This window comes from Dromaius novaehollandiae, chromosome W (genome assembly GCF_036370855.1).
Source record: "Dromaius novaehollandiae isolate bDroNov1 chromosome W, bDroNov1.hap1, whole genome shotgun sequence".
Taxonomy (NCBI): Eukaryota; Metazoa; Chordata; class Aves; order Casuariiformes; family Dromaiidae; genus Dromaius; species Dromaius novaehollandiae.
Window position 1 is genome coordinate 15725711 of NC_088130.1, and position 26493 is coordinate 15752203.

At 40.1% G+C, this 26493-nt stretch overlaps 2 protein-coding genes across 10 annotated transcripts; one reads left to right on the top strand and one right to left on the bottom strand.

Moving 5' to 3' along the window:
- Nucleotides 1-1207: 1207 nt before the first annotated feature.
- On the bottom strand, nucleotides 1208-19706 carry LOC135323445 (heterogeneous nuclear ribonucleoprotein K). 6 transcript variants are annotated; one of them, XM_064500039.1, is made up of 16 exons: nucleotides 19569-19706; nucleotides 16813-16892; nucleotides 16629-16708; nucleotides 15621-15730; nucleotides 14218-14274; nucleotides 12711-12754; nucleotides 11728-11800; nucleotides 11053-11166; nucleotides 9884-10012; nucleotides 9040-9347; nucleotides 8647-8701; nucleotides 5214-5264; nucleotides 3275-3296; nucleotides 3115-3197; nucleotides 2519-2688; nucleotides 1208-1729 (listed from the first exon to the last, which is right to left on the bottom strand). In XM_064500039.1, exons 3-16 carry the CDS (start codon nucleotides 16675-16677, stop codon nucleotides 1696-1698), a joined length of 1299 nt encoding a protein of 432 aa, XP_064356109.1. In that variant the 5' UTR covers nucleotides 16678-16708; nucleotides 16813-16892; nucleotides 19569-19706; the 3' UTR covers nucleotides 1208-1695. The 6 variants fall into 6 exon arrangements, with proteins under 6 accessions (XP_064356109.1, XP_064356113.1, XP_064356112.1 ...); XM_064500043.1 differs by lacking the exon at nucleotides 19569-19706 and adding an exon at nucleotides 19274-19402 and having other exon boundaries at nucleotides 1208-1668; nucleotides 15621-15718; XM_064500042.1 differs by lacking the exon at nucleotides 19569-19706 and adding an exon at nucleotides 19274-19402 and having other exon boundaries at nucleotides 15621-15718.
- A 20-nt stretch (nucleotides 19707-19726) lies between these two features.
- On the top strand, nucleotides 19727-23858 carry LOC135323442 (recQ-mediated genome instability protein 1-like). 4 transcript variants are annotated; one of them, XM_064500035.1, is made up of 2 exons: nucleotides 19727-19866; nucleotides 21083-23858. In XM_064500035.1, exon 2 carries the CDS (start codon nucleotides 21116-21118, stop codon nucleotides 22988-22990), a length of 1875 nt encoding a protein of 624 aa, XP_064356105.1. In that variant the 5' UTR covers nucleotides 19727-19866; nucleotides 21083-21115; the 3' UTR covers nucleotides 22991-23858. The 4 variants fall into 4 exon arrangements, 3 of the variants coding, with proteins under 3 accessions (XP_064356105.1, XP_064356107.1, XP_064356106.1); XM_064500037.1 differs by having other exon boundaries at nucleotides 19747-19866; nucleotides 21112-23858; XR_010385593.1 differs by lacking the exon at nucleotides 21083-23858 and adding an exon at nucleotides 20751-21034 and having other exon boundaries at nucleotides 19801-19866.
- Nucleotides 23859-26493: the final 2635 nt, after the last annotated feature.

Below are 26493 nucleotides of genomic sequence, written 5' to 3' on the forward strand. Positions count from 1 at the left end.
CGCTGTCTTGGGAAGCCGCGGGCATGCGCGGCTGCTCCGCGGCCACCCCAGCGGGCGCTCGGCTCTTAGTAACGCGGGGAGGGGAAGGCTCGTCGGCACTCGCGGCCGTTCTCCTGAACCCCGACCCGCTGCAGGCACGCACCCAGTAACTGCACGGAAAAGGCCTGTGCCCGTGCTTGCTTTTCATTGATTTGCATTTTGTCCAACACCTGTCTACAGTATTTCTCCGTGTACCTTACCTCTTTGCCTTTCCACACGTGTATCAAATTACTAGCATGCTCCTTCCCCTAGACAAAAGTAGCTCTTTCTTTTTTCTTTAAAAAAACTTAATCAATCATAGTTTCTTTTTACCTCCTTACCCCTTCCCCTTGCATAGCAATTACAGCTGTCTATTATGACAGGAGTTATCCCATATGGCTGAAAGAGCTGAGAAGAGTAAAATGCTCTAGCACAAATAAAAACAGCAAAAGAATCCACTCTCACTCTGGATCCACCACATCCAGATGTGCAAAGTTCTTGTGCATTTTTTAATTTATGTTTTTATTTAGGAAGTGAAATTAAAACTTTTAAACTATAAATACAAATGTCAAGGTATTACATGAGATATCCAGAGGTACTTTTATCTTTTTTAATTTCTCAGATATTTCCTATGGAATTCAACATACAACAGGGAAACCAAACAAGTTTAAGTCCGTATACAATGAAAAACAATTACAGAGTTAGATACTGTCAATTTGCCAATTCATAAAAATTTCTACCTCATACAAATGAAAGCTCTGAAAACTAGAATTCAATCGTTAATGGTACACCAACTGCCATTTCTAACAGTGTTATTTGTATTAAGCAAGCTGTCTAGAATTAGGTGTACTTTACCACTGTAACTCAGTGACATCACAAAGTTTTTAAATACTTTATTTATATACTGTCACCAATATATATATGTACTGCAAAGAGGGCCAAACACTTGCAAAAAAGTCAAATTTTACACAAAGCTTGCATGAATATTTTTGCATTTTTTCCCAAATAGCAAAGCTGAGCCATTGTTTTCACACTGTTTCTTTAATTTATCAAGAACATTTAACTCCATCTATATCAAAGAAGCAGAAGAGCAAGCTTAACAGCAACTTTCATTTATGCATCTTCTTGGGGGGGGGTATCCATTTTAGATATTACCTTATGCATATCTAAAAATAATGACCACCAAGAATAGGTTCACTAAATTTATTTAAAAATCATAAAATGTTTCTTACAAAAGAGCATTACATTCTGCACACTGCTCTTAAAGGATGCCAGGGACACGTGGACTACCAGTATTCTCCCCCCTTCAAAAAAAATACAGTGTACATAAAGCAAGGTGTTCACAATAGTTACAGAAAACATTACAATTTACCACCAACAATGAACAAAAATAAAATCCACTCTCTCTGCTGCTGTTTCAAAATTTCAATGTTAGTCTTGCACGCCCTTTCCCTCCCCCCCAAATATTTGTAAGGAACTAAAACATTACATCTGGTGGACAGCAAAGATTCCACTACACCTCAAATGCAGAACACCTATGAAGCAGAGGAATGTTGGCTTTTTAAACAGAAGCAGATAAAAAAAAAAGGGTGCAGGACTCCTTCAGTTCTTCACTAGTCTTAGAAAAACTTTCCAGAATACTGCTTCACACTATAAAAAAGAAAAAATAATCTTGCATTAGAATCCTTCAACATCTGCATACTGCTTCACACTATAAAAGAAAAAGAAAAAAGCATGTATTAGAATGATTGACCATACATCTTGCATCAATATTCACAAAGACATTCTTAAAGATTAAATTACAAACTCCTAAAGTGTTTAAAAGTAATTAATTTTTAAAGATAAGGGCTAATAATTATAGGTATAGGACGATTTTAAGCACATTTAAGTATTAGTAGTCTAAAGCCAAACATTCAAGTTAAACATTAAAAATTGCTATGATAGTCAACATGTTAATAAAGCAAAATTAAGCAAAATAAATCTGAAGCTGTTAATATTTGGCAGAAAAGACAAAAGTAATGCCAGCAAGGTGTGAAATGCTGCATTAACAGCACCAATCGATTTCAACTTGTCCTGTAGAGGCATGGCCTGTGCCATATGGCAGACTGTGATTTGTTGTCAATTTAGTTATCTAAAAACAACAAAATCACTAGTCTTCCACACAGAACTAGACCAACATCCACTGAAATCTTCTATATTTTCTACAGGCTCTATGTAATTTATTACAAGTAGTTTTTTGCAGCAGTTTTCACCAGGGAAATGAGAGGACTGCTTGGTTAAGGCGTCTTCCAGCAAGATTAGTTTTGAGGGCGTCTTCATTTTAGTTAGAATGGAGAACAGAAGAGAATCAAGGCAGAACTACCAACTGGAGAAGTTAGGTTCAAATAGTTACTTAAAACCTGCCTTCTAGAAACTACATCACAGAGAAGAGCTTTAGAATGCAGTAGGGAAAAAAGTCAGTTTCAAATTGACACCAGGGCAGCATTAAGCTTCAACTTGCCTGTTCTGCAGTAAATACTGTGCATTTTGTATCTGGTCCTGTGTTCCTGTAATAGTTATTATCCGATCTTCTGAGCCTTCTAACGGTTCATCAATTTTGATCGAAGCTCCTGACTCATGACGTATTTGTTTGATTCTCTGGCCTCCCTTTCCAATAATAGATCCAGCCAGCTAGGGGAGAAAACAAAGCATTCGTTTCCTGATACGACTTTCTCTGTAAAAGCAGTCACAGACGTCACAGAAGTGTTCAAGTAGCTTCCATGAATTTATTTTTAAGATTTTCAATGGGAACATACTCAAAACAGCCTCTGCAATACTTATTATATGAACACAGGTGGTATGAAGTTGGGAGGACCAGCTGCTCATTTGCATAAAAGCAGCTACATAGACCATCTCTATTATTCAATATTAACAATTAATGCAATTGTTCAGTATGTCGCTAAAGTCATATGCTGAAGAATAGACTTCTGGTTATTTGGAAATACTTGCTTTATATTAAGAGTATCTGTCAAGCACCCCAAATAGCTATGATTTACTCATGTAGTCTTTCTCAGATTTAAAAAACAAACAAAAAAAAGCAAAATCAACTTTACTTACATCTTTGGGAATCGTTACTTGTGTTGTGATGATGGGTCCACCAAGATCTCCATATGAACCACGGCCCCCTGCATAAGAATAGTCTGATTTAAACGTATGCATCAAGCCCTCTAATGACTAAGTAACAAAGCATATGTAAAAATTCTATATAAAAACTTACCATATCCAGAGCCACCCTCAAACTATAAGAGAAAGAGAGAGAGAAACAAAAAAAAACCCCTTAAATAGCGAATAGCCATGCTTTGTTAACATGTTTTCATCGTAAGTACCACACTGTTAACTTTGAGCCAATTTAGGCAAATACTCCAAACCACCTTACTATAAACATAGAAGTGTCAAAGGCATTTTGAGGGGAGAGGACAAGCCACCAGGTGTGTGTGTGTGTGGGGGGAAAAAGTCTCATAGATCTATCTATCCTGTCAAAACCTCTAAAAGTAAGGCATCAAATAACATGAAGAATCCAGCCATACCAGTTTATCAAGTTACCCTTTTGGTGGTGGACAGCTCTTGACACTGACCTATTCCTGACCCTCCGATTAAACTAACATTCAAATCAGAAGATCAGAGTTCAGCTTTATTAATACAAACCTGTATAGCTCAGGAGAATTGGAAACCTCAGTTTTGGGTCAAAAAGTTTGCCCTGTAAATTGTCAGCACTTCTACTTCATCTGTATCTTGATGAAAAACCAAGTTGTGCAAGAATACCTTAGTAATTGAACCCTCCATACAGATTACGCTACAATCCTCCTTTGTATCTTATAAGGAACAATCATAACATGCATTATTGCCATTCTGCTAAAACTACCATATACCAAATCCAAATCCCTGCAGTGCAGCCCTCCTAGCTGCTTTTCTTTTTAGAATTTGTAGACTGGTACTTGATATCAAGCACTTAATTTGTTTAATGTCTTCTAAATGCACAAAACCCTGTTTTTATACCTTCCTATGCAAGTAGAAAACAGATGTGCACACTTTTCCAGAATTCAACATAAACATAATCACTGAACTTCAGAAACACAGGAACTTGTGTGAATTACTTGTCTGCAGAGATTGTAATGCAACAGCTCTCCCTCCCCCCACCAAAAAACCCAACCTAAACTACCTTCTACCTTTTTGGAACAACATCAAAATGGAAGCTATTCAGACCAAAGTGTTCAGCTGATCATCTGTTTCTAAGCAACCTATATTGTGTAATCATGTTGCTTAGCAATAGAGACTGTAATACAGCATAATAGAACATGTAGTGGAGTGCAAAATACAGGAGAATGAAGGACACTGCTTAGGACTTAATTCAGAGGCTGATCAGAGCTGCACACTTCATACAAACACACAGTTATTTCTGCTGCTGTTTTGCACAGGATTTCTTTTTTGTGCTTATCTGTTTTAATGAATATTCCTTTCCTTTATTTCCTGGCTCTCCTCCCCAGACTACAGAATAGCAAATGAATTTGACAGCAGATCACTAAAGTAATTACAGCTGCAGTGTTTATGTAAGCTGGAAACTGATGTTTAATATTTGGCAGCACTTTGCCATCTTCTACACAGCATAAACACTTGACTGCCCTCTTCAAACTTTCCTTCCTAAAACCCCTTAGGAGTAAAGAATTTGATAAACAAAATCGGTCCAATCAAATGCAACACTTTAAAATACAAAGACAGGTAATGCAGAATAGTTTATCCACAACAATAAGCAAAGACCTGTTTTTGAAATTTCTTGTTCATAACATGAGAAAAAACACAACACGAAGAATATATATCCTAAACGCATGCACCACCGGTCCTATCAAAAAGGAAGAGTCATGGTGACAGTTATGATTTAGAACACTAAAATGGGGTACATGAGGCAATACAACAGAAAAGCTACTCTCCTTTGGCTGTGCTGCTCCTTGTGGAACATTAACTGCCTGCCCAGGACACACTTAGGATATAAACTGGTGATACTCTGAATGAGGAGGACAGCCTTACGGATTTTCAGTGGCTGCAAGCTGCCACTCACTAAACTCGAGCTCAAGTAATTCCAGTTATTACTAAGACCATTCAAGTAAGTTATTTTTGCGCAATGAGCTATTAAACCAGTCAAATAAAAGATGCACACTCACCAATTCTGGTGGTTGCATGTCATCACAGGCATCCACATGACACTGCATCATCTTCCAGGTACAACACGACATGAGGAAGAGAGGAAATGGATCCAAATTAAGTCCATCTCAAGGAGGCTTACGAGTAACTTTGCATTGCAAGCAAACACATACAGATACAGAGAAATATTTTCCTTAACACCTAATCTACTACAGAGACTCAAAAGTACATAAAAATAGACCAGTGACAAGACTTGCTCACTTTTACTTTCACTGTATGGGTACTCTAACTGATTACATTAATTTCTTCCCTCTTTCTATAGTCAACAGATTTACCTCTTGCAAAGAGTGTCAGACAAATAAGGGTAGGGCAAAGTTTGAATATTTTTTTTTCCCTCAAAGATGTTTAAGTGCTAATGAAGTACCATTTACAAAAGATACTACCCATAGGTATCAAAACCTTTTATTTCTCATGTTAAAAAAAAATTTAAAAAGACTAAAACAAGTCCTTATCTCCATGTCAACAGCAGATCAAATAGGAAGGACATGGCTTATCACATTTTAGTTCATTCCCATATACCTCATGTAGCCAAGAACTAGCTAGCAATATACACAGAACTATAGTAACAAGCTAATTACATTTGAAAAGTGGTATTTAGAATTTCTTTCCTTCACAATTCTACAACAAATGCTGAAGAAAAAAAAAAAAAAAAAAGAGTCAGAGGACAATTATAAAAACGTAATTTGTAGAATCCACTTTAAGTTACCATTAAGGCAAAGGCCTTTGCAGGATTAAAAATAAATGCAAAACAGAATATGAACAGCACACTGAAATGTAAGAGTTCATTGGTACTCTACAGACTCATTTGTGCTAGCTACTACTGGCACTAAAATGGAAACCAAATGAAACACTGGCTGAATAGGGCAACAAACACAGCATTAACAAAAATTATATCAACTTTTACATCTAATGAAAGAAGATGCATGCCATCCTAACTGATGGCAGCAAATTCTTGTTATAACTTGATGCCTTATTTTTGAGGCACCATCCTAGAAGAGTGAAGTTCTGTTAACTTCTTCTGGTATTTAAACAGATAAACACAAGACTTATCAAACATTTTTGTTACCGATTTCTTACATGCTTTTTAATGTCAAATCTCTTAAATATTAAGCACATTCCATATCCTTTATGTGCATACCTCTGTTGAAGTGTTTATACACATAGATGACCTCTGTTGAAGTGTTTATACACATAGATGTGCATATATATATATAAAAATAGATTAAAAGTATCAAGAACTGGGAAGCATTTGAATAAGCAAAGACAGATTAGAAGTCTGATTATATACTCCACTTTAAACAGACATTCTAATTTACTTCCCAATTAACTAATTTAAAAATACTTTGGAAACACTAGAAATTGGCCAGATAAAAAAAGCTCATCCACTTTGTTTCCGTATGTGCGTGTTATGTATCTGAACACTCCCACGCCAAAAGGTGCTTAGAAATAGCAGGAATACAGACAGTCAGGTTGTCTCAACTATCAAAATGTCCTTTATGGTCCACAAGCATTTGATCTGGAGTTGTTACAGATGGAAACGTATAGTTCTGTAATAGAGAAACCGTGCATGTCTCCCCTTTAGGAAACACCTTCAGAAAAGAGATTATAAACCAAATGAACTCTTATAACTAGTAGTGCCCAGTTACAATGTAAACCAGACTAAGAGACAACCATTTAGTTATGCAGGAGACTTTATACAAACAAGGTATTTTTTTTTAAAAGTGTTTTTTTTTTCCTACTATCTTAAAATTTACAAGGCTGTCAATATTGTTGTATCTCAGAAATTCCAGGTTCAGCATCCGAACTACTGAATCTTTCTGCCTCTAGCGAAAAGGAGAACTAGCAGAAAGTGAGGATTTCTGTACATTCAGCATCTAAGACCTCGATCTTGATCTGAACAGAGGATCTTGTTTTTTAATGTATGGACATAAGATAGTGTTCCTGCTCTTTGAAACCAGCCTTTCCCACACATTAAATGTTTTGCTAAAGAATGTTTTCTATATGAAACAAACAGCAGCATCAGAAGACTTTGTTTCTGGCATCACACTTCCAGTTTCAGCCTCACAATCCACATGAGAACTTCTCATCTACTTTTACAATTAAGGATACTGGGATTATGGATAACTAAAATCCATGTTGGGAAGCAGTCCTCAGTTTAAGTAGGCTATGAAACGCTGGTATAACACATCCAAAGACAAGAGCAATTCCACTGTCACAAGAAAATAATTGCTTATTGGAACCCAGAAAACTGGCAATGATGATTATACTTACCTGTAGAAACTCATGTCAAGAAAGCCAAGATCAACCTGATAAAAGTCAGGTTAGACAGAGTCCAAACGGATTATAATTTTAAGTTTCCTTTCAATATTTTTGACAAGCTTCTGGTGTCCCAATTTTGATATTCCTGTAATACCTACTTCCAGCAAGTTTTCCTCCCACATGGAGGAAAAGTGTAAACCTTGTTTAGGTAGTCCAGTTCACGGCTCCTCTCCATCCCTTTCTCTTCCATTCACAAAAATTTTTATCTTGTCTCATCTGTCATTTTAAGTAAAGTGCCAAACAGAGCCAGAGCAGAAACAAAGATTGCTACTCCAGAATTTTAACTCCTGGATGCCTATGACTTCTATTCCCAGGAAAGAGGAGTCTAGTACAACAGCAGATGACCACTGGAAAAATGCATTTCAGAGTATACAATGGAAGAGTATCTTTAAGTCAGCCTTTTTAAGCTTCTAAATCTTACAAAATTCGTTTCCTCAGCAACAGCTAGCACTGACATAATTGAATATATCCGATTTCATCAACTTATCAGTGGCCCTGCCTCCAAAATGTTTGGAATCAGAATAATTTTTTTTTGCAAACATAGAAATCTGCAAAATAGGCAAGAACTCATTTGAAGAAGGAATGATCTGCCAGACCAACTGGAGATCTACAAAGATAATATTCAAGTTATCTAAGTGACGCATTAAGAACGCTTGCCTGAATCAAAAACTGTCCTGTTAGCAGAATTTAACAGAAGATTGTTCTAATTTATTTTCTTGACATGAAAAGCCTCCCAATTTCTATTTCTGACATCACTAAAACACCACCCCCACCCCCAAACCCTAAAAGGTCAGTGCAATTAAACCTGCAGGGTGGGGCACAGTCTAACTTTCTATACCATTGTTGATGGTGGGAGGAAAAGACAGATGCTGGAGCAGATCACACCCCAGATGACTCTTTACACTCCAAACATTCCTCATCAGGAAGGACTATCTGTACGGGCAAAACACCCCGATATATCTAAAATTATCAAATGCATGTATGTCCCATATTTAAATACAGGGACTCAAATTTCTTCAGATATTCAAAGTCCTGTGTTCACTAAATAAAACAATATGAATTTTAAATTCCTACCATTCCATCATAACGGTCTCCAGGTCTGCCCCTTCGGTCATAAGACATAAGATCTCTAAAATGAGAAAAGCAGCAGCACATCACTTGTGTTATAAACTAGTTTGTATACTCCGATTAAGATTTTCACATTCATGATGTACACAGAATTCAGAAATTCTGACTGTTTTAGCCAAGTTTTAAATGACATTACAAAAAACTTAAAGAACTATTGGCTATAGTTCTGGTAGACTGCTACTGTGCAGCAAATAATTCAATTAAAATACTTTTCAAAATAGGCTGGTGCAATAAACCCTTGATCCTGCATAACCACTACCAACATGTTTGTGTTTCACACTTCCATGATTCAATGAATTCTGTTCGAGTTTTACACAATGTATTTACGCAACAACTCACCCGCCACGAGGAGGTGGCGGAGGAGGAAGAGGAAGATTACGAGCTCTGCTGCCACCTCTGCCCCCACGACCTGGGGGAGGTGGTGGAGGTCCTCTGCGAGGGCTCATATCATCATAGTCTCTTCTTGATGGAGGCATAGGTCGTCCACCACGACCAGGAGGCATTCGATCAAAACCTCCTCTTCCACGCATTGGAAATCCTACAGGACGTCCCCTTCTATCATCAAACATCATTGTGAAGCCACCATAGTCATATGTTTCATCATAGAAATTGGGATCGTAAGGCTGGGCCCGTCCTTTAATTGGAGACTAAAACAATTAAAACAAAAACAAACCCCTCCCTGAGTTAGCACTGCCTGTTAACAGTTAGCATATTTGAGTTAATATATTAAACATATAAATATGAATTTATACATTCTGAACATGTTATGACAACTCTTAGTTTAACAACACTAGGTAGAAAAGCTATCATTTTATCCAGCAGAGAAGGTGATGTGCTTCCTATGATTTTCACTATGACAGAGAAACTCCTGTCACTGATCAGTGGCATTTAAATTTGCATCCCTTACTCTCCAATTTTAATTTCTCATCTTACTGATACGCAAAGCACAAATAATGGTTCACTTGTATCAAAAATAGCTTTCCTCTCCCATAATGTGCATCCCAATTCCAGAACACAGGAATAATTTCAATGGCTGCTAACAGTCCAACACCTTGTTATGCAGAAGTAAGAGGTACCAAATTCAAAATATAACATGGAAATACACGATTTTCCATCCAAATCATCCCTTAACTTCCATGAAGGGCAATGAAAGAACAGAATAAACCTATTTAACACACATTACCTCAGAGATAAGATCCAGGATAATCTTGATACATTCCACAACTCTATCCGGTTTTCCTCCAATAAGCACCACTCTGTCAGTGGAATGAGGACAACACTCTTGGAAGAGCTTAATGGTGGTCTGAGTGTTCTGTTGAAGGAAAAGCTCAAGATTTTCAAATACAAGTATTTTAAACAACTTTATAAACTTACTGAAAACAATAACGGTAACAGACGTTAGAAAACCTTTAAAGAAACAATAAAACTATAGACTATTCAACTCACAGTCACTTTAACTTGCTTCTGAGTTCTCACAACAAATTTAATTTTAGCAGATGAACTTTAAAAGATCTGCAATGACATGATTTTGTATGAAATGCTAGTGAAAAGAAAAAACATTTAATTTCTGATCTTTCAATTATGGCTCATCTATACTGCCATTCAATTAAGCATTAGCAAAGGAACCACGTAGCCATTGCGAGCTTACAGGGTATATTAATCTTCACATGCCATAAAAAACATACTTTGGATGCAAAACTATGACGCTGCTAGAATTATGTTTAGTCATCTTACCTCCCTCAGCCCATACAAAGAGATACAGCTTACATCTAAACTGACCTGAAATTCCCTTTGATACAATGCCAGGGAAAAGACAGAAGGCAACTCTCTAGATTCATAGAGACCACCAGCTTTTCAGAACATTATTTTCCATCGGTGGAGGAATAAAGTTATCTTCAAAGAGGTGGAAAATTTTTTTTGAACATTCTGCCCTTTTACAGAAAAATTCAAACATCTATTAAATTATCTTAGGAGTTCATGAAGGTATGTCCACCCTGAACTGTTCTGCATGTCTTCCACACCAACAAACCTAGTCCATCCAGCAGTTCATTCCAAAAAGAGCGATGAATGCTGTTTTAATTAAATGAAATAAAATCTTTTCTTTATACAGATTGCTCTACTGCTAATGTCCTTAAAAGCTCGATGAGAAGTCCTCTATCACCAACAGCCACTAATTTCTGAGGGTTTGCAAGCTGTAATAAGTAACTCACAGATTGATACCAGAACACAGAAACCATGTATGTTGTGAAGGAATTATTGCACAGAAGATACCAACACTTGCTGCTTATGAACACAAAACACTAAGCTGTTCATAAAACAAAAGCCAAATCTAAAAAGAATAGGAAACAATACCTCTCTGAGTTCTTTGATTTTAGCACCCTTGACACCAATAATTCCTCCTGCCAGACTCTGGTGAATTAGAAGTCTTAATTCGCAGTCAAAGTCACTGCCTTTGTAGTGTTGATACTGCAAGTAAGATTCATACAAATAAAGAATGAAATATTATTCCCAGAAAATATTTAATGCACTGGTTTTGTTTTTCTTCCCCAAACACCATGCTATGACCTAATTTGTTGCTGAACTGTAATTCTGTATTTGCTATGATAGAATTACTACTTACGCACCTTGCCTCCAAGTAAAGTAATGTCAAATTGGCTTTCCGTATTTCTTTCATTACACTGCATAACTTTCTATACAAATTTAACAAGATATCAAACAGTACAACACACTCTCTTACAAAGCCAAGTCATGATACAAATTACAGTACAGCTACATCGAACTTGGGCCTTAATAAGTCAGGAGATAGGTGTCTGGAAGGGGAGAAGATGGTTCTAAACATTAATTTAGTAAGGAGAGACTGTCTCCATCCTCTACAAAAAACAGAATACCAACACAGTTTGAGAGCTCCAGGCCTCTTTTCAAAAATAGGCTGCTTTTTTCTGATATAACATAATAAAATAGCATGGAATCATCTAGAATCATTTTGTTTTAAAGGCTCTGAAGAAGAAACAAACCTAAGAGACATACCTCTTCTAAAGTAGGGATAATCTTCTTCAAGATTTCTCCAATTGTCTCTATATCTGCACTTATACTCAAGATGCTGTCAGAGGCCATAAGTGCCAGATAATATGGAGAAGGTGGAAAAGAAGAAGCGGAAGTAAGTTTTGTATTCATAATCACGCACAAAATTCTAACAAGATTTACTACACAGAAGAACTTACAAATAATATTCCCCATTTAAAGTAAACCTGTTAACTGAATTTACAACACATGCATCTTTGTTTATGCCCAATATATATGCATGATAAATTTAAGATTAGGTAGGTCTTGCAGAGAGAGAGAGAGAAAGAGAAAGAGAATGGGCTTTGGAAGGGCTCAGATTAAGTGGGCAAGAAATTGACGCAGAACTGAAAGTAGAAGTGAATATTCATGTTCCCCGCCACCACTAATTTAGGATACCCTCGCTATTACATTGGTAAAACTGGCACACCTTCTCGTAGAAAAAGAGGGGATATGCAAGTGGTGAACATTATATTTGGAGTAAGGTTATGAGACCCGTTAGAAATTAGATTACTAATGGGCTCCGCAAGAAAACAAATACAAATGCAAGACAAAAAAAAGACAACACAAATGAGAAGTGAAGAAAAGTGAACCAGAGAGTTAGCATTTCATCAGAAATAATTATGAACAGGCAATGTTGGGGGGGAGCAAGGTGGGCCACAAAGACAGAGCGAGAGACTATTTCGAAACAATTTGATTTACAATGCAGCGAATATGCAACACTTGAAGCTGTGCTCCTTCCATTGAAATAAAATTAGTGGATTGTTTGGGTGGGCAACTCACGTAAAAGTTCAGTGACAAAAAGACTTAATGGGGAAAATAAGACAGAAAACTTGAAAAAACAATACACCGTCTATAAGGGGATACTATTTAATTATATAAAAGGCAGGTAATAAAATACATTTCTCTCTTTCTAATCAGGCAGTGAGGCATAAACTGTTGGGACATACCGCTCGGGGCCACTGCTGTCTGGGACTGAAACACTGGCATTGTACTGCATTGGTCATTGGCGTTCGTGGATGTTGGCATTGGGCATGGGTATTCAATCGGAAGTTGTCAAGTATGGTACCCGTTTGGCAACGAGCACATTTTTGGGCATAGCCAACCAGGGTTTTCACATGGGCGTTCAGGGGCGGATGGGCCAACGTCATGGTGGGCAACGCAGGGGCAAGTCGATCCAGTACATGGGCAACGGAGATATATGGCCAAAAAAACAAGGAGAGGGAAAAGGGGGAAAAGCAATAAATTTTAATTTAATACAAACTATACTCATTACTCTCAATTAATGAAACAAGCTTAAGTTGTTCTGAAGACTAACACAATAACGGATTGCTACATCGACTGTGGCTTAACAGTATGGACCTTAGAAGTGAGTTACTTGATCTGACTAAACTACTTTTTAACATACGATGTTTCAGTAGCAGGCTGGCTCATGAGGGTAGACACAAAACCTGTCAAGATCCATATGACAAAAACCTTGGGCAAATCGGGAAAGTTCCAGACCAGTCTAAAATATCTGGACTTAGGTGATTTATCTAATTTACTTAAAAAAAAAAAAAAAAAAAAAAAGACAAAAACCACTAGCTGCCAAAGTTAGTGAGCGTATGTATGATTCCTGACCATTTCAACTTAATCCTCAATTCTAGTTGCTATAGTTTATGAACTTAGTTGGAACCGATTGTGTAATGATGTATTACCAAATATTGTGTTGAACAGAGTATTGCTTGAAAAATTGCTGAAGTCGTAGCTGATGTTAAGTACAGGAGTGTAAACAAATGGAATTTAAGAAGCACTGCCAAGTTTTATAAATACATAACATTAACGCTGAACATGTGTCTAATCACAAGAGTCAACCCACTAAAAAATGTGAATAGGTAAGTAAGTCACGACCACTTAAAAATGCTTTCAAGTAACAGAATAAAGTGTTTCTTTACTGTTCTATACCCATATTTAAATCATGCAGCCTTAACATCAATGTTTTTGTGCTTCATGTGCAAGCTGTTGAAGGAAGAACAGATGGACAGTTTTTTTTGTTTGTTTTTTAAAGGAAGTTAAAGAATTTCTCTATCACTGGTTTAAGCCAGCCACCTGCAATGGTTTCAGTAGTACTATAATTGATTCACACATATGGGAAATGGTACAATTAAGGGCTTTAAGCTTTGTCAATATTTCTAATTAAGATGTTAACTCACTTGAAGTGTATAATTTAGTGGAATCCTTTTAGAAAGCAAAGAGGTTTAATATAAACCTCTCCTCCCACATGACTCAAGCTGAGTTTTAATTACAATACAAACTGAAAAACTAAGTTATCTACTCTAACAATCATTAAAAATGGCTTGTAGCTAGACTATTGATGTCTAGAGTTGAATTCCTCAATTTCTAGAAATGCGCGCAAGTTTTCAACGTAGTGCTCTGAAAGAATTGGTGTTAAATTAGTTCAAACTCATATATACTCACGTCTGTACGAAGTGCCTTAATATTTTTGCCACCTTTTCCAATCACTGCTCCAGCATTCTGAAAAACAGTTTTCAGAAGTTATGTTATGCCAACACAGCACAGCCTATGTTTCTGAACTGAAGACTAAGAATGATGTATCTATTTCTGCATTACCTCCTGCACTGCATTGTGCCGGGGGAGAGGGAGTGTTCTGCTTGTGAAAGGTTCACATTAAATTAATGATCAACTGACATACTTTGTCAATGGAAAAAAAAAAAAAAAAAAAAAAAGGCCAAAACAGCTCGTCACTTAACATAAGAAAGATAAATATATTCCATTTTGCAGCCTATATTATTTCAATTCCAGATTTAAGTTGCTAGGCAATTCTGCCTGCGTTAAAACAATCTCATAGTTGGAATACGACCCCCAAAAAGTATCTTATAGGATTCCACATGTTATGTAGGTGAATGATTTATCACTTTTGTTTGTTTTAAAACGTTTGCAAACTTCATTTTCCCACTCTGAATGCTTTTGATAATTTCAAGCACTGTTTCTGGTTTATATCTATGCATCTTGACTGACCTCACAGACCTGTACAGTCCAAAAAAGTTAAGGCCCATATAAACAGTCACTAATCTCAAAACTTACATTTTTACCAGGTTATCTCAAGGACTACATGCTAAACTACAGCTTTTATTATGCAGTTCATGAGTCTAACAGTATGTGAACATTCTGCAACACTCCACATAACCTGACTATTGCTCAGAAATACCATGCAGAGTTAAGGTAAAGCTCCCCATCCCAACACGAAAGACCGAACAACTTTAGATGCAACAAAACTCAAATTCATAGGTAACAAGTAGAAACACTAGAACAGATTCATAAATACTTTATTGTGATAATTTAAACTAGTCTATGAAGCTGTTGCAACCTCTTAAGTGTTACTCTCACTTTTCTTCCAGTTGATACATACAAATCAATTTACTAAATCTGTTAGGAAGAATTAATAAGATCCTGAAAAAGTCACCTTACTTCTCACATTCAATTCACAATCATTAGCTGATCATTCTCTAAACTGCTGCTTGCCAGAGACTAATGTACAATCGTTCCCCTCAAAACCACGACCTTCTACTCAAAAATATGAGAAACAGCTTATAATCTCTGTTGATTTAAAAAAAACTTCCTGAAAAAATAGAACAAAGTCCCATAGTCCATTAAAGACTTTTATTTGAAAAAAAAAAAAAATTATTGTATCTGATGCCATTGGAAGACACTTCTACCATTAATGCATATATAAATATTCCTAATGTGTTACATTAAATAAAGCATGTGCTCTTTCTAAACATACACCCCAAAACACACTTTGTCACCACTGTCTTAAAAAATGCCCTAAGCAGTAGCAGGGTGATATTAAAAAAGCATACTTTGCTCTGAAGCAGGATGCGTAATTCAACCATCTCATCTGTATTTCGAGATCTTTTGAAGGCCTGTTCTTCTTCCATATCTTCTGCAGGACGTTTGCCTGTAGACAGGTCCATAGGGGGGAAACACAAACATTTATTTAACTAAGTTGTAATAAAATGGAATGCACGTCAAGCTTATGCACAGTATTTCTAATAAAGCATTCTTTCCTATTAGCCCAACACTAATTTTGGACATCCGCCCTGAGATTCTATAGTACAGAAACAGGTTTTTACCTCATCAGCCTACAAAACAACTAACTACTGAAAACCCATTTAAAATCTATGAACTACAGTTTAAATGAGAATTCTGCACATTTAGCCAGTAACCAATTTACGATGTGCTGTTTAAGGCAGCACAGCATCACCTACCTAGTATCTCCTTCATTATTTACAATTGGGGAAAAAACCTTCCAGCCAAAAAGCTCAGAAGTAGTTTGTCCAATACTGAAATAGTGGTGGAATAATAGGAAAGCTGCATTTCAAATACTGTTTTGAAAAACTGGCACAGATCAACTTAATACTTTAATACCTTTACTTCCTCACTAATTACACCCAAAAAGGCTCTTAAATGAAGTTAGTATTTAGAGCTATTTCACATATATACCTACACCCGCAGCGTAACAACTGCAATAAATAAAATGCAGTAATGTATGCCCGACTATTTTTATCATGATGATGCTGTCCAGACAAGTACTGAATATTTAGCTATCAAATATTTTCAAATCCTTAGCTGCAACTTTCAGCTACTTATGCCGTATCTAAAATATCCCCAAAGAAAAATTATGCATTGATGATACAAAAGCATGTATAACCACATGGGATAATTAGAAATTGCAAGATTAAACGCAAAATGCAAGACTACTGCCGATATAAACATATCTGATGCAGTTAAAGCATTAAAAAAAATTTAGAAGCATTAAGATATAGAATGGACATTTCCAAAATGAAATAGTCCTTTAAAAAATTTACCATTTGTCTCTGTGTTGGTAAAGGTCTCCTCCTGTTGTTCAGTCTCCATTACCTTTTATTCTTAGGTGGGCAGATAAAACCTGTTGCAGAATAAAAAAGCTAGTACGTGTATTTTGTGAAAAAACAAACTGTGCACCGTAGTAAAGGGAAAAAGCAGAAAGAAATGTCTGCTTCTAGAACTTACCGGTATTATATATCCTTGCAGAGCAAAACTCGAGTGTTTCTGGGCGGGATCAAAACCCAACAGCCTATTGCTTCAGGAGCCTATGAAAATAGCATACATCAGTTGTGGCTCTGTTCACTTACAGCTCCAATTCTCACTATAGCAGAAAAAGGGCATCTGCCCTGAGCTTTTGCTGCAAAGCTTTTTTTTTTTTTTCATTAAAGAGAAAGTGTAACAAGGCCAAACACATCACTAAGAGGAGAAATAACAGCCAAACATAATCAAAAATAGTTAAACAACCACAGTCTGAACTATTCTGGACTACTTAGTTTTCAGATACGTGCTAGTTTTAAACATTCACATTTACTGAAAATGTTTTTCAAATATTTAAAGTGAGCAGGTATCCAGTTACTATTACAGCGCATTATATAATGCATGTTTTGGATTTCCTTTTTAAGGGGCACTGTTTCAATCTGCTCCACTTGTTTAGTTTTAAACAATTTAGACTAAAAAAGTCCAAGTATGATAATCACCAGCATGAATTTTTACAAATTCTGTATCAACTTCCTAATAGACATTTTAGTATGCCTCCATTCAAGTGTAACAGCTGAACAGAAGAAATTATGCACAAGCCACCTTTTAGAAAAATCCTGTTGAAAATACCAGAGTCTGGTTACATATAATCCTCTCCACAGAGGCACCAAGAACCTCAAAATCAACTGAACTTCCTTCTGATTTTGTGAAACAGGCATCTCATTGGCAATTTTTTTTTTTAAGTCCATCTGAGAAAACTCATAAGCCATACTAGAATTCCAGGCAAAAGAAACAATTTGGCGTATTATTCTCTTCAAACACACATTTCTACAGACAATACAGTCAAACAAAGAATGCTAGTCTCCCCCTCGACTTTGAATTTTACTGCCTTAAGCTCCATGGCCTTTAAAAAAAAGTGAGAACTTGCCTGAAAATCCAAGAAGAAAAAAAGTGAAATATATTAAGCTTTTTAAACATCCCCTTAACCAGCTGCTAATTAGCAGTTGCTCTGTTTGTTGCAGACTAACAGCAGGCACCGCCGGTAGGCATGCACTCTCCTGCAACCAGCCGCTGCTGCGTGACTGCCTTCCCACCACACACTGGTATTTCCAGACACCCGATGTGAGCTAACGGACATGATCTGCTTAAAGTGTAGCCAAGTCTCAAAGAGACGTTGCCAAAACGCTATTACCGGGGGGGTGGGGGGGTGGAAGGTGGGAGGCTGCACAAGCTTCAAATACCTAGCACTCTCAGACCCCGGTTATTCTATTTCCGACCCTCCCAATAAGCTTAGAGCTGCGGGGGAAGAAATGTAATATACTCCACCAGGCTTATGAAGCCTCCAAATCCCCCTTAGTCATAGGCATTGAAGGTGCTCTCCGTTAGTTACTGTGCGCTGTTGTGCAAGCCGAGTCCGCGGCGCTGGCTAACACAACGGCTTTAGAAACCCCAAGAGGCTAAAACGGCTACGGAAGGAGCGGTGCCAGCGCCCGCAGACACGAGGCAAGGGCCGACAGCCGCCGGCGCGCCCCCCGCTCCGCTCCCTCAGGGGCGCAGCGCGCCCACCCCCCCCCCCCGGCAGGCCGCCGCTCGGCCCTGCCCCTCGCGCCGCTCCCGCCGCAGCCCGGCGGGCAGGGGCGGGGGGGAAGCGGCGTTACATAACCCGCAGCCGCGCCGCGCCTCACCTTCCCGGCGGCGGCGGCGATCAGCAGAAATGGCGGCCGCTGTAATGGCGCCTGCCCGCTGCTAGGCGGAGCCGGGAGCGGAAGAGCCGCCACCACCACGCGGTCACAAGGAGATTTACCCCCCTCCTCCCGGGGAAACACAAAGGCGGCCCCGGCGGCCCTCGCCCCGCAGCCCCGGCGCGGCCGACCGAGCGCAGCGGCCCTGCCGCCGCCGCGGCGATGGCGCCCGAAGGAAGCACGCCCCGCCGCGGCGCCGCCCGGCTCGGCCTCACGCGCTCGCCTCCGCGCAGGCCGCGGCCCAGAGCGCCCACCCTCCCCTGGCCATGCCTCCCACGGTTCGCCCCAGGCACCGAGTTACCAGGGCGGCAGCACCGAGGCGGCGGCCGTCGCCGCTCCCCCGCCCAACGCGCGCCCCCGCGGCCCACAGGCTGCCCCAAGCCGCTCCACAGTAGCCGAGGAGACGGCCCCCTTCCGCAGCCCAGGCGCCCGCACCTACCCGATTCCGCCGCCGCCCTGCCGGCAGGAGGGAGGGGAGAAAAGGCCTCGGTCCCGCCGCTGTCCCTGCGGGAGCCAGCGACGGCGGCTCCCAGCGGGCTGGAGCCCCGCGGCAGGGCCCGAGCAGGCCCGCCGCATCGCCCAGAGCGGCGCCACGACAGCTCCGCTCGCCCCGGCACGGCCAGGCCTAGCCGGGCCCCCCTCCGCCCCGCGCTCGCCCCCCCCCCCCTCGCCTCCGCCGGCTGCGTGTCCCCGCGGGCCGCGCTCACCTGCGCCCGCCGCCAGCCCCACCGCGACTGCGAGAGAAAGGGGAGCAGCCCCCACCACGGCCGCGCACAGCCACCAGCGCCGCCCGCCGATTGGCCCGGCCGCCTCCCCCCGGCGCGCGCCCGCCGCCGCCCCGTTGGCCCAAGCAGCTGCCCATCAGGGCGGGGGCCGACCCCGCTTCGCCCCGCCCTCCGTGCGGGCCACGGCGAGCCAGGCCCGGGCGCCGCGAGGAGAGAAGAGCGCGATCCGCCGCGCGTCGCCCCGGCCCGGCCCGCCTCGCCCCGGTGTCCCTTCTACCTGCCAGGAGGGAGCTGTGAGGAGGGCGGCGGCGGAGACGGCGAGAGGCGGCAAAGCGGGGCGAGAGCGGCCTCGGTCGCGGGAAGAGAAAATGGCGTCTGGGAAAACTCCGCCTTGCGCTCGCCGCCTAGGGCCGGCGGGGTGGAGCTCTCGCGAGCCTTGGAGGCGCGCGTTGCTCCGCGTCTCCCATTGGTCGTTGGGGCGCGCGGGGTTTTGGGGGGCTGCGCCCGGAGGGCACTTTCCTCCCCCCTAACGGCCGGTGATGGGAGCCGGCAGCGTCCGGCCGGTGGCGCCTGGGGTAAGTGCGGGGCGGGGGGAGGAGCCGCGGCGCTGCCGCCGCTCGCCCCTTCCGAGGGGCCGGGAGGGGCCGCGGCCTGCGGAGCCGTGTCCGGCCTCGCCGCCACCGGAGGCTCGGGACGCGGCGGCCGCATCCCCGGCGGGAAGCCGCCTCGGCAGTGGCGGGACGGGGGCTGTGTCTTACCGCAAGGCGGGCTCGGGCCTAGTGGTGAGTGAGCGGGTGCGTTACTTCACCCAGAGGAAGCTGCACACTTACTTTTTTTAATTGGAGCAGTATTTGGGAAAGCTTTAAGGGCTTTTTTTTGCTTAGCTGCGGGTTTTGATGGCAGAAGGCAAGCCTTGTGTTTCTTAAGTATTCTTACAGCTTTGAGGGTTTTTTTTGGTGTAATTCTGCAGAGAAATCGAGCTCCCTGAGATTTTTTGGCCCTTCATCTTAAGGGGATGATAAGGTTCCACGCACAGTTATACACCTTAAATGTGCTTAGTCACTTCAAAAGCTAACAGCAGGCCAGAGTTTATTAACCACCAATGTTCCTGAGACAATGACTGCCAAAATTTCGTGGTGCTGCAGTCAAAGGCTGAACCGGGTCTCCAGACAACGCTGATATTTCAGGCTAGCCTTCTCTTCTCGGTCACAAAGCTTTCATCCGGTTCCCGTGTAAAAATCGCCTCTGAGGTACAAATGCTCACAGGTCCCAACTTGTTTGTATTGCAAATGGGGCCTCCCGCTTCTATTCATAGCAGTGCTAATAAGATAGGACAATAACTTATAAGGTCAGTTTCTAAAGTAGAGTTACTGTTAGCAGCAGCAGCCACAGGAACAAAAAAAAAAATCTGTCAAAGGGAGAATTTATTTTTTTTTGTCCTGTCTCTTTCCAACCACAGCAAAATGATTTCCCTTGTATACTTCCAATTAATTCAACAGAAAAGATGAAGCCATCAAGAAGGGCTGCTTGTAGAAGTGTCAGTACTCTCCTGATACACTGCAAGAAGAAAACTACATAGGCTATGTATGCTGATTGGAGTTGACTTGTTTAAGTGTTGGAAATGCATGTTTATTTTTAGTGTTCCAGTTCTATGGAATTGCTTCTACATTGTCACACTTAGAATGACTGAACTGAATTGGGAGCAAATTTCTGTATAATGCCAGTGAGAGACATGTCATAACTTTAGCAATTGTCAGAAGGGTAAATATATCTTTTTGGGTTTTCTTCTAGGAAATTCATTTTTTTCTTTTAACTTAAAGGAAAATGTCTACATCAAATATTGCAACAAGAGTAGAAACTTGGCTTTCATCCACGTGGCATATTAAAGTTCCTTTGACATGGCTGGAAGCATGTATTAATTGGATCCAGGAAGAAAATAGTGGTAGTAACTTAAGTCAAGCTCAGATTAACAAACAGGTGTTTGAGCAATGGCTTCTCACAGATCTAAGAGATTTGGAATATCCCATTTTGCCTGATTGCATCTTGGATGCCCCCAAAGGAGAATTGTCTGGCTTCTTCTCAATACAGATTGATTCTCTAGTTGATGTTAGCCAGCCAGCATATTCCCAGTTGCAGAAGCTAAGAGGAAAAAGTACTGTAAATGAAGAAGTAACAGCCAACACTCAGGCATTCCAAAAGCCCTGGGAAGCAAAGCCTACTCGAATGCTAATGCTGCAGCTAACTGATGGAGTACATCAAATTCAGGGCATGGAATATCAACCAGTTCCTGTCCTCCATAGTAATCTTCTTCCAGGAACAAAAATCACTGTACAGGGTAACATTGCATATCGTCTTGGAGTCCTTTTGCTTAAACCAGAAAATGTAAAATTGTTGGGAGGTGAAGTGGATGCTCTTCTAGAGGAGTACAGTCAGGATAGAGTCCTTGCTAGATTAATTGGAGAAGCTGAGAACCCTAATCCTGTTGGACGAACTGATCATGAACAAGCTGTTCCAAGGCCTGTAGACGAATTAGGGCAAGCTCTAGGCCCTTCAGATGAAGAGCTTTTAGCCAGTCTTGAGGAAAATAATGAATTTACTTTAAACAATGAAATGCCTTTAGAGAGTGGGTATTGCAGTAGAAGCAGTAATTTTAGCACAACCTCAAGTTCACACAATGGAAATGTTTTGCAACAAGAATTTGGAAATCCGTTTCCTTGTTCAGATGAACAAATTTCATGTCCTATGGAATGTGCTGATGGCTTTTTAAATGACTTTCCTTTGGAAGATGACTTGCTTCTGGAAGAAGAGATCCAAAGAGAGCTGGAAGAGCCACCAGTGGTCAGGAACAGAAACGTAGGTTTAGTTACTGAGAGACTTCCACATATGTCTAGAAGCTCATGCGATTCATCTTTGAATGGCACTTACGAAACAGATGACAAGAATGAGAGAGAGAAACCTGTAGAAGCTACCAGCAACCAAAAGACTTTTGGAACAAGAGTATCTACTGGAGGTAGAAATAGTACGAGTGATCCTTCACAGCATAATAGCGTACATCAGACCAACAGTTCTGCAGATTTCTCTTTGGATAATACTCCCAAAGAAAGGTTCAATGATACCGAGCTAGCTGAGAGCAGACAAAAATCCCAGAACACTTCTGACAGCAGGCTGCTAAACAGTGAGCCAGTATGTTTCTCAAAAACAGACTCAGAGGCAGATCAGCAGAAGCGTGATATACAAACCTTTACTCGCAAAGCAGTAGAGGCGCATGATGTTGATTTGTGTTCTCCACCTTTCACATACATTTCTGTTCTCCTTGCAAAAAGACCAGAAACTGTTACAATTCTGAAAGTCAAATGTTTTATTGTAACTCTGACTGGAAAGCTCACAAGCAGCAATGGGTCCTGGGGTATAAAGGCAAAAATTTCTGATGGTTCGGCTTATCTAGAAGTAGAGTTTGCTGATGATATTCTGACAAGTTTGATTGGATTTTCAGTACCTGAAATGAATATATTAAAAAAAGATCCTACCTCACATGCAAAGCTTAAGGATGGTTTAGAAAAATGTCAAAGACACCTAATAGATCTCTGTTGTTTGATGACTATAGAGTTTGATCCTTTTCAGTCTAAAGCCACTGTATTAATTCTACAGGATGCTGATGCAAGGCATCTAGAACAGTTGAAGAAACGTGTGTATAAATAACATGTGAAAACTTACAGAATGTGGATTAGGAACATTTCAGTCAAGATTTCCCCCAGGGGACTGTTAAAAGTTAAAGTTCAGTGATACGTTGTTCTCTCTTGAGAAAAATAGTGGAAGAGTGAGAGGTGGAGATGATGGGGGAGGGGGGAACATAGCCATTTGTTTCTTATGATGAGCATATTTAAATAAACTTCAAATATGTTTGACTTAAGAAAATCATGTATCACTTATTCTGCAAAATCCTCCATGTTGTTGACTGGTGATCTGGAGTAGCAGATTTTGTCAGGAAATGGTTAATAAAAAGAAGATTAGCTCATTCTTGCACTTAAGAGGATGATTACTAACCTGATTTTTAAAAGATAGTTATTGGAGACTGCCAGTCTCTTCTCAGAGGAAAGCGATTAAACAAAGAATTATTGTTTAGATGTTCTGACTATGCCAACTTGAAAATTTATATGCATAATTTGTCTTCAAGAACCTGAAGTGAAGGATCACCTTATTCTAAATATTCAGGTGAGAAAAAAAGTGCATACTTAAATGGAATAAAAATCTATGTACTTGTTTAAAAAAAAGCCTCAAAATATTTTAAAATAATCCTTTATTAACAGAAAAGAATGATTGTAACATGGGGAATCTATTTTTGTCTTGCTAATGCTAATCATTACTAATAGTTTTGAACCCACAGCCAACCTTATTAATTAGCTTTTATAGTATTTACTAGTCTAATCTCCTCACGGTGTAGTTGTATACTTGATAGGCATCATATATGTTGTATACCTGTGTTGGCCTTAAGTTTTGTGGGTTTTTTTTGATTTCTGCTTTTAGAATGTATTTTTTAAAAAGCCAATTAAAGTTTAAATGAAAACTTTTTGATGGAAGCTCGTTAGTCCCTTTCAAAGGAGACATACACTTTACTGTGTTTAAAGGTATGAGAAATGGATTGCTTGTTTTTTTCTTTCTTTACTTTCTACCCTGTTTTTTTTTTTTTTTGAAAACAGTAGAATTCAATATCCTGTCTGGGGTAGAGGATGAATGGCAAGAGAATTCTGTGCAATATTGATGTAACTTGCTAAGAATGTGAAATTAGTAGCTAAAAGAGGGATTTTCAGATTGGACTGGTGGCCTCTTCCTCCTTTGAGTAATGGCTGCTAGGCCATTGGAAACTGCTGTAAGAGACTGTCATTATCCCCTTCCCCCCCCCCACCCCAGCCTTCCAAAAGGAGACATCCTTTGAGACTCCAAGCAATTTAGGAATAATTTCAGTAAGGTAAAAATGTTGGGAGTGGGGGTGGGAAGGCTTTGTAAGACATGCCTTTTAGGCTTTATTTCATACAGTTACAAAATGCGTGAATTCCTGTGTCCTTTTCTTTCCTCCCCCTTCCCTCCTCACTCTAAAGAGAACCTAAGCAAACTGTGACCATATGAGTCATCTTTGGGCTCTTATTTTCTGAGAAGCTGTTGGGGATTGTGCATCATTTAGAACTATAACAGCAAAGGCTTTTGTCTTTGTGAAACCCGTGTTGCTGGATCCTTGATTTCAAAAAAAAATTGTTAGGGAACTGACCGAGCTTCATCTCATGTAATCCTCTCTATAGGAAATACAGGTAAGTATAAGCCTCTAGTGCAGTTTTATGGAAGCTCCTCCTTTTTTTTTTATTATTATTAGTTACGGAAATAGCTTAATTTCCTTCAAAGTTTTGGGTTTACCCTGAAAAAGGGTGAGGAGACCTTAAAGTTTCAGCTAGATTGATAGTCTGTGGTTTTTATTTTACTTGTGTAAAGCAAGAGTGCTGTCATTCAAACCACTTAAATTGAATCAAATTAAGTGTTATCTTTATCTCAGCTGATCAAGTCACACCTGCCCCTCTTTTTTTGAATCTATATTAAGGATTAGTCATCTCTGCTAAAAGCAGTTCATGCTTCACTGTCCTTTGCCTTAAAGTGTTATTTTTCTGCCCCCCCCCCCCCCCCCCATTGTCCTTGTCTTCATTTTTAGAATGTTCTTCCTGGAAGGCTACTGTTGTTCATGTTCTCAAGTACAAGCAACATAAATCTCAATACTGTCAAGCTGTTTAGTGCTTGACTTTGCACAGTAAATACTTCAGTGTAACTTTCTGGCATATAATGATTCCATGTCAGTATTTAAGCCTACAGAAATAATGAGAAGTATTACATAGTTTTGTAACTCTACGACAAGAAAAAGAATGAAAGGAAGTGATTTTGAGAACGCATGCCCAGTTAAGGGCAGCATGTCAAACTGAAAATGCCATATGTGATTGTGTGTACCAAATTGAAGTCATTGATTCATGCTTAATCCAGTTCATCAGCTCTCAAAACCAAGATCTGTATTACTAGTCCAACAGTTCTGCTCTGCGTGTGTGTATATTGCCTCTGTGTATGTGCCAGGCAGTGGTGTATGTCCCAGTCTTTCAAATAATCAAGAGTTCTTATTATGGGCCAAATTCAGGGAACAAGCTGTGTGCTTTACAGATTCTGGAAACTGTCTATAAAGGCATGACCATGCTTCTGCTAGAGAGTGCAACAGGATTCCTGTAAAAGCTGCTGAAGCCAATTGCCATGGCAGCCTTGAGTACATGTAGCCCGCTAGCAGAAAGCAGTCCCTGCTCTTCTCCATGCTATTTCACACATCCACTTTTTCTTGCTAACAATTTTTTTCAGCTGTCAAGTAGACTTCTACATCTGCAGTGTTTCTGTCTCTCCATTCAAATTCAGAAGCTGTGTTCTTCAGGAATGTTTTCACATTAATGGAAAAATAACTGCATTCTTTCATTACTGATCACAATGGAAACTTCTGCCTAACTCACTTTTAGAGTATGAAACCTACAGTGTTGTCACATGAAGTCTTGGATGTTATTAATATAAATGATGACAGTTTGCTCTTGCTGCCTTCTTCAGCTGTTACAGAAACCAAGGCAATACCTTGGCTTTGGCTGTGCCAGCTATCTGCATCAGAAGATCTCATTTAAAACCTCTGTCACTAAGGCAAGGGAGTAGAAGGAAGAAAATTCTGCAAGAAACTTAGCTGTGCCCTGCCTTCATTAAGGGTATTCACTCTCGGACTATAGAGCAAGGCAGTGGCTAGACCAGAGAACGTGGCAGGATTCCAGACAAACAAGGCTGTCAAGAACAGCTTGGGGACTCTGCTAATCCTACTAGATAACGATTTGGCCACAGCAATGCCTGTGTTTATAACCCGTCAGCTTCTTTCTTGTTGAACAAAGACAGCATTCCAAGGAAGCAACAGCTAGTTGTTGTAATAATACCATCTTAAAATGCTGGTTAGGAATATTAGAGGATAAAGGATTTCCTAAAGGGTGTCCAGTCTGAAAGTGTTACTGTGACTTCACATTAAATTGCTACTTCTGTGAAAATTTTCCTACTGGTATGGCTTGAAGTTAAGTAGAGAATGGAACACTCCTAGATGAGATAGTAATAAAATATTAATAGCTTTAAGCTTTTCCCTGCAGGGAATGACGTACCAT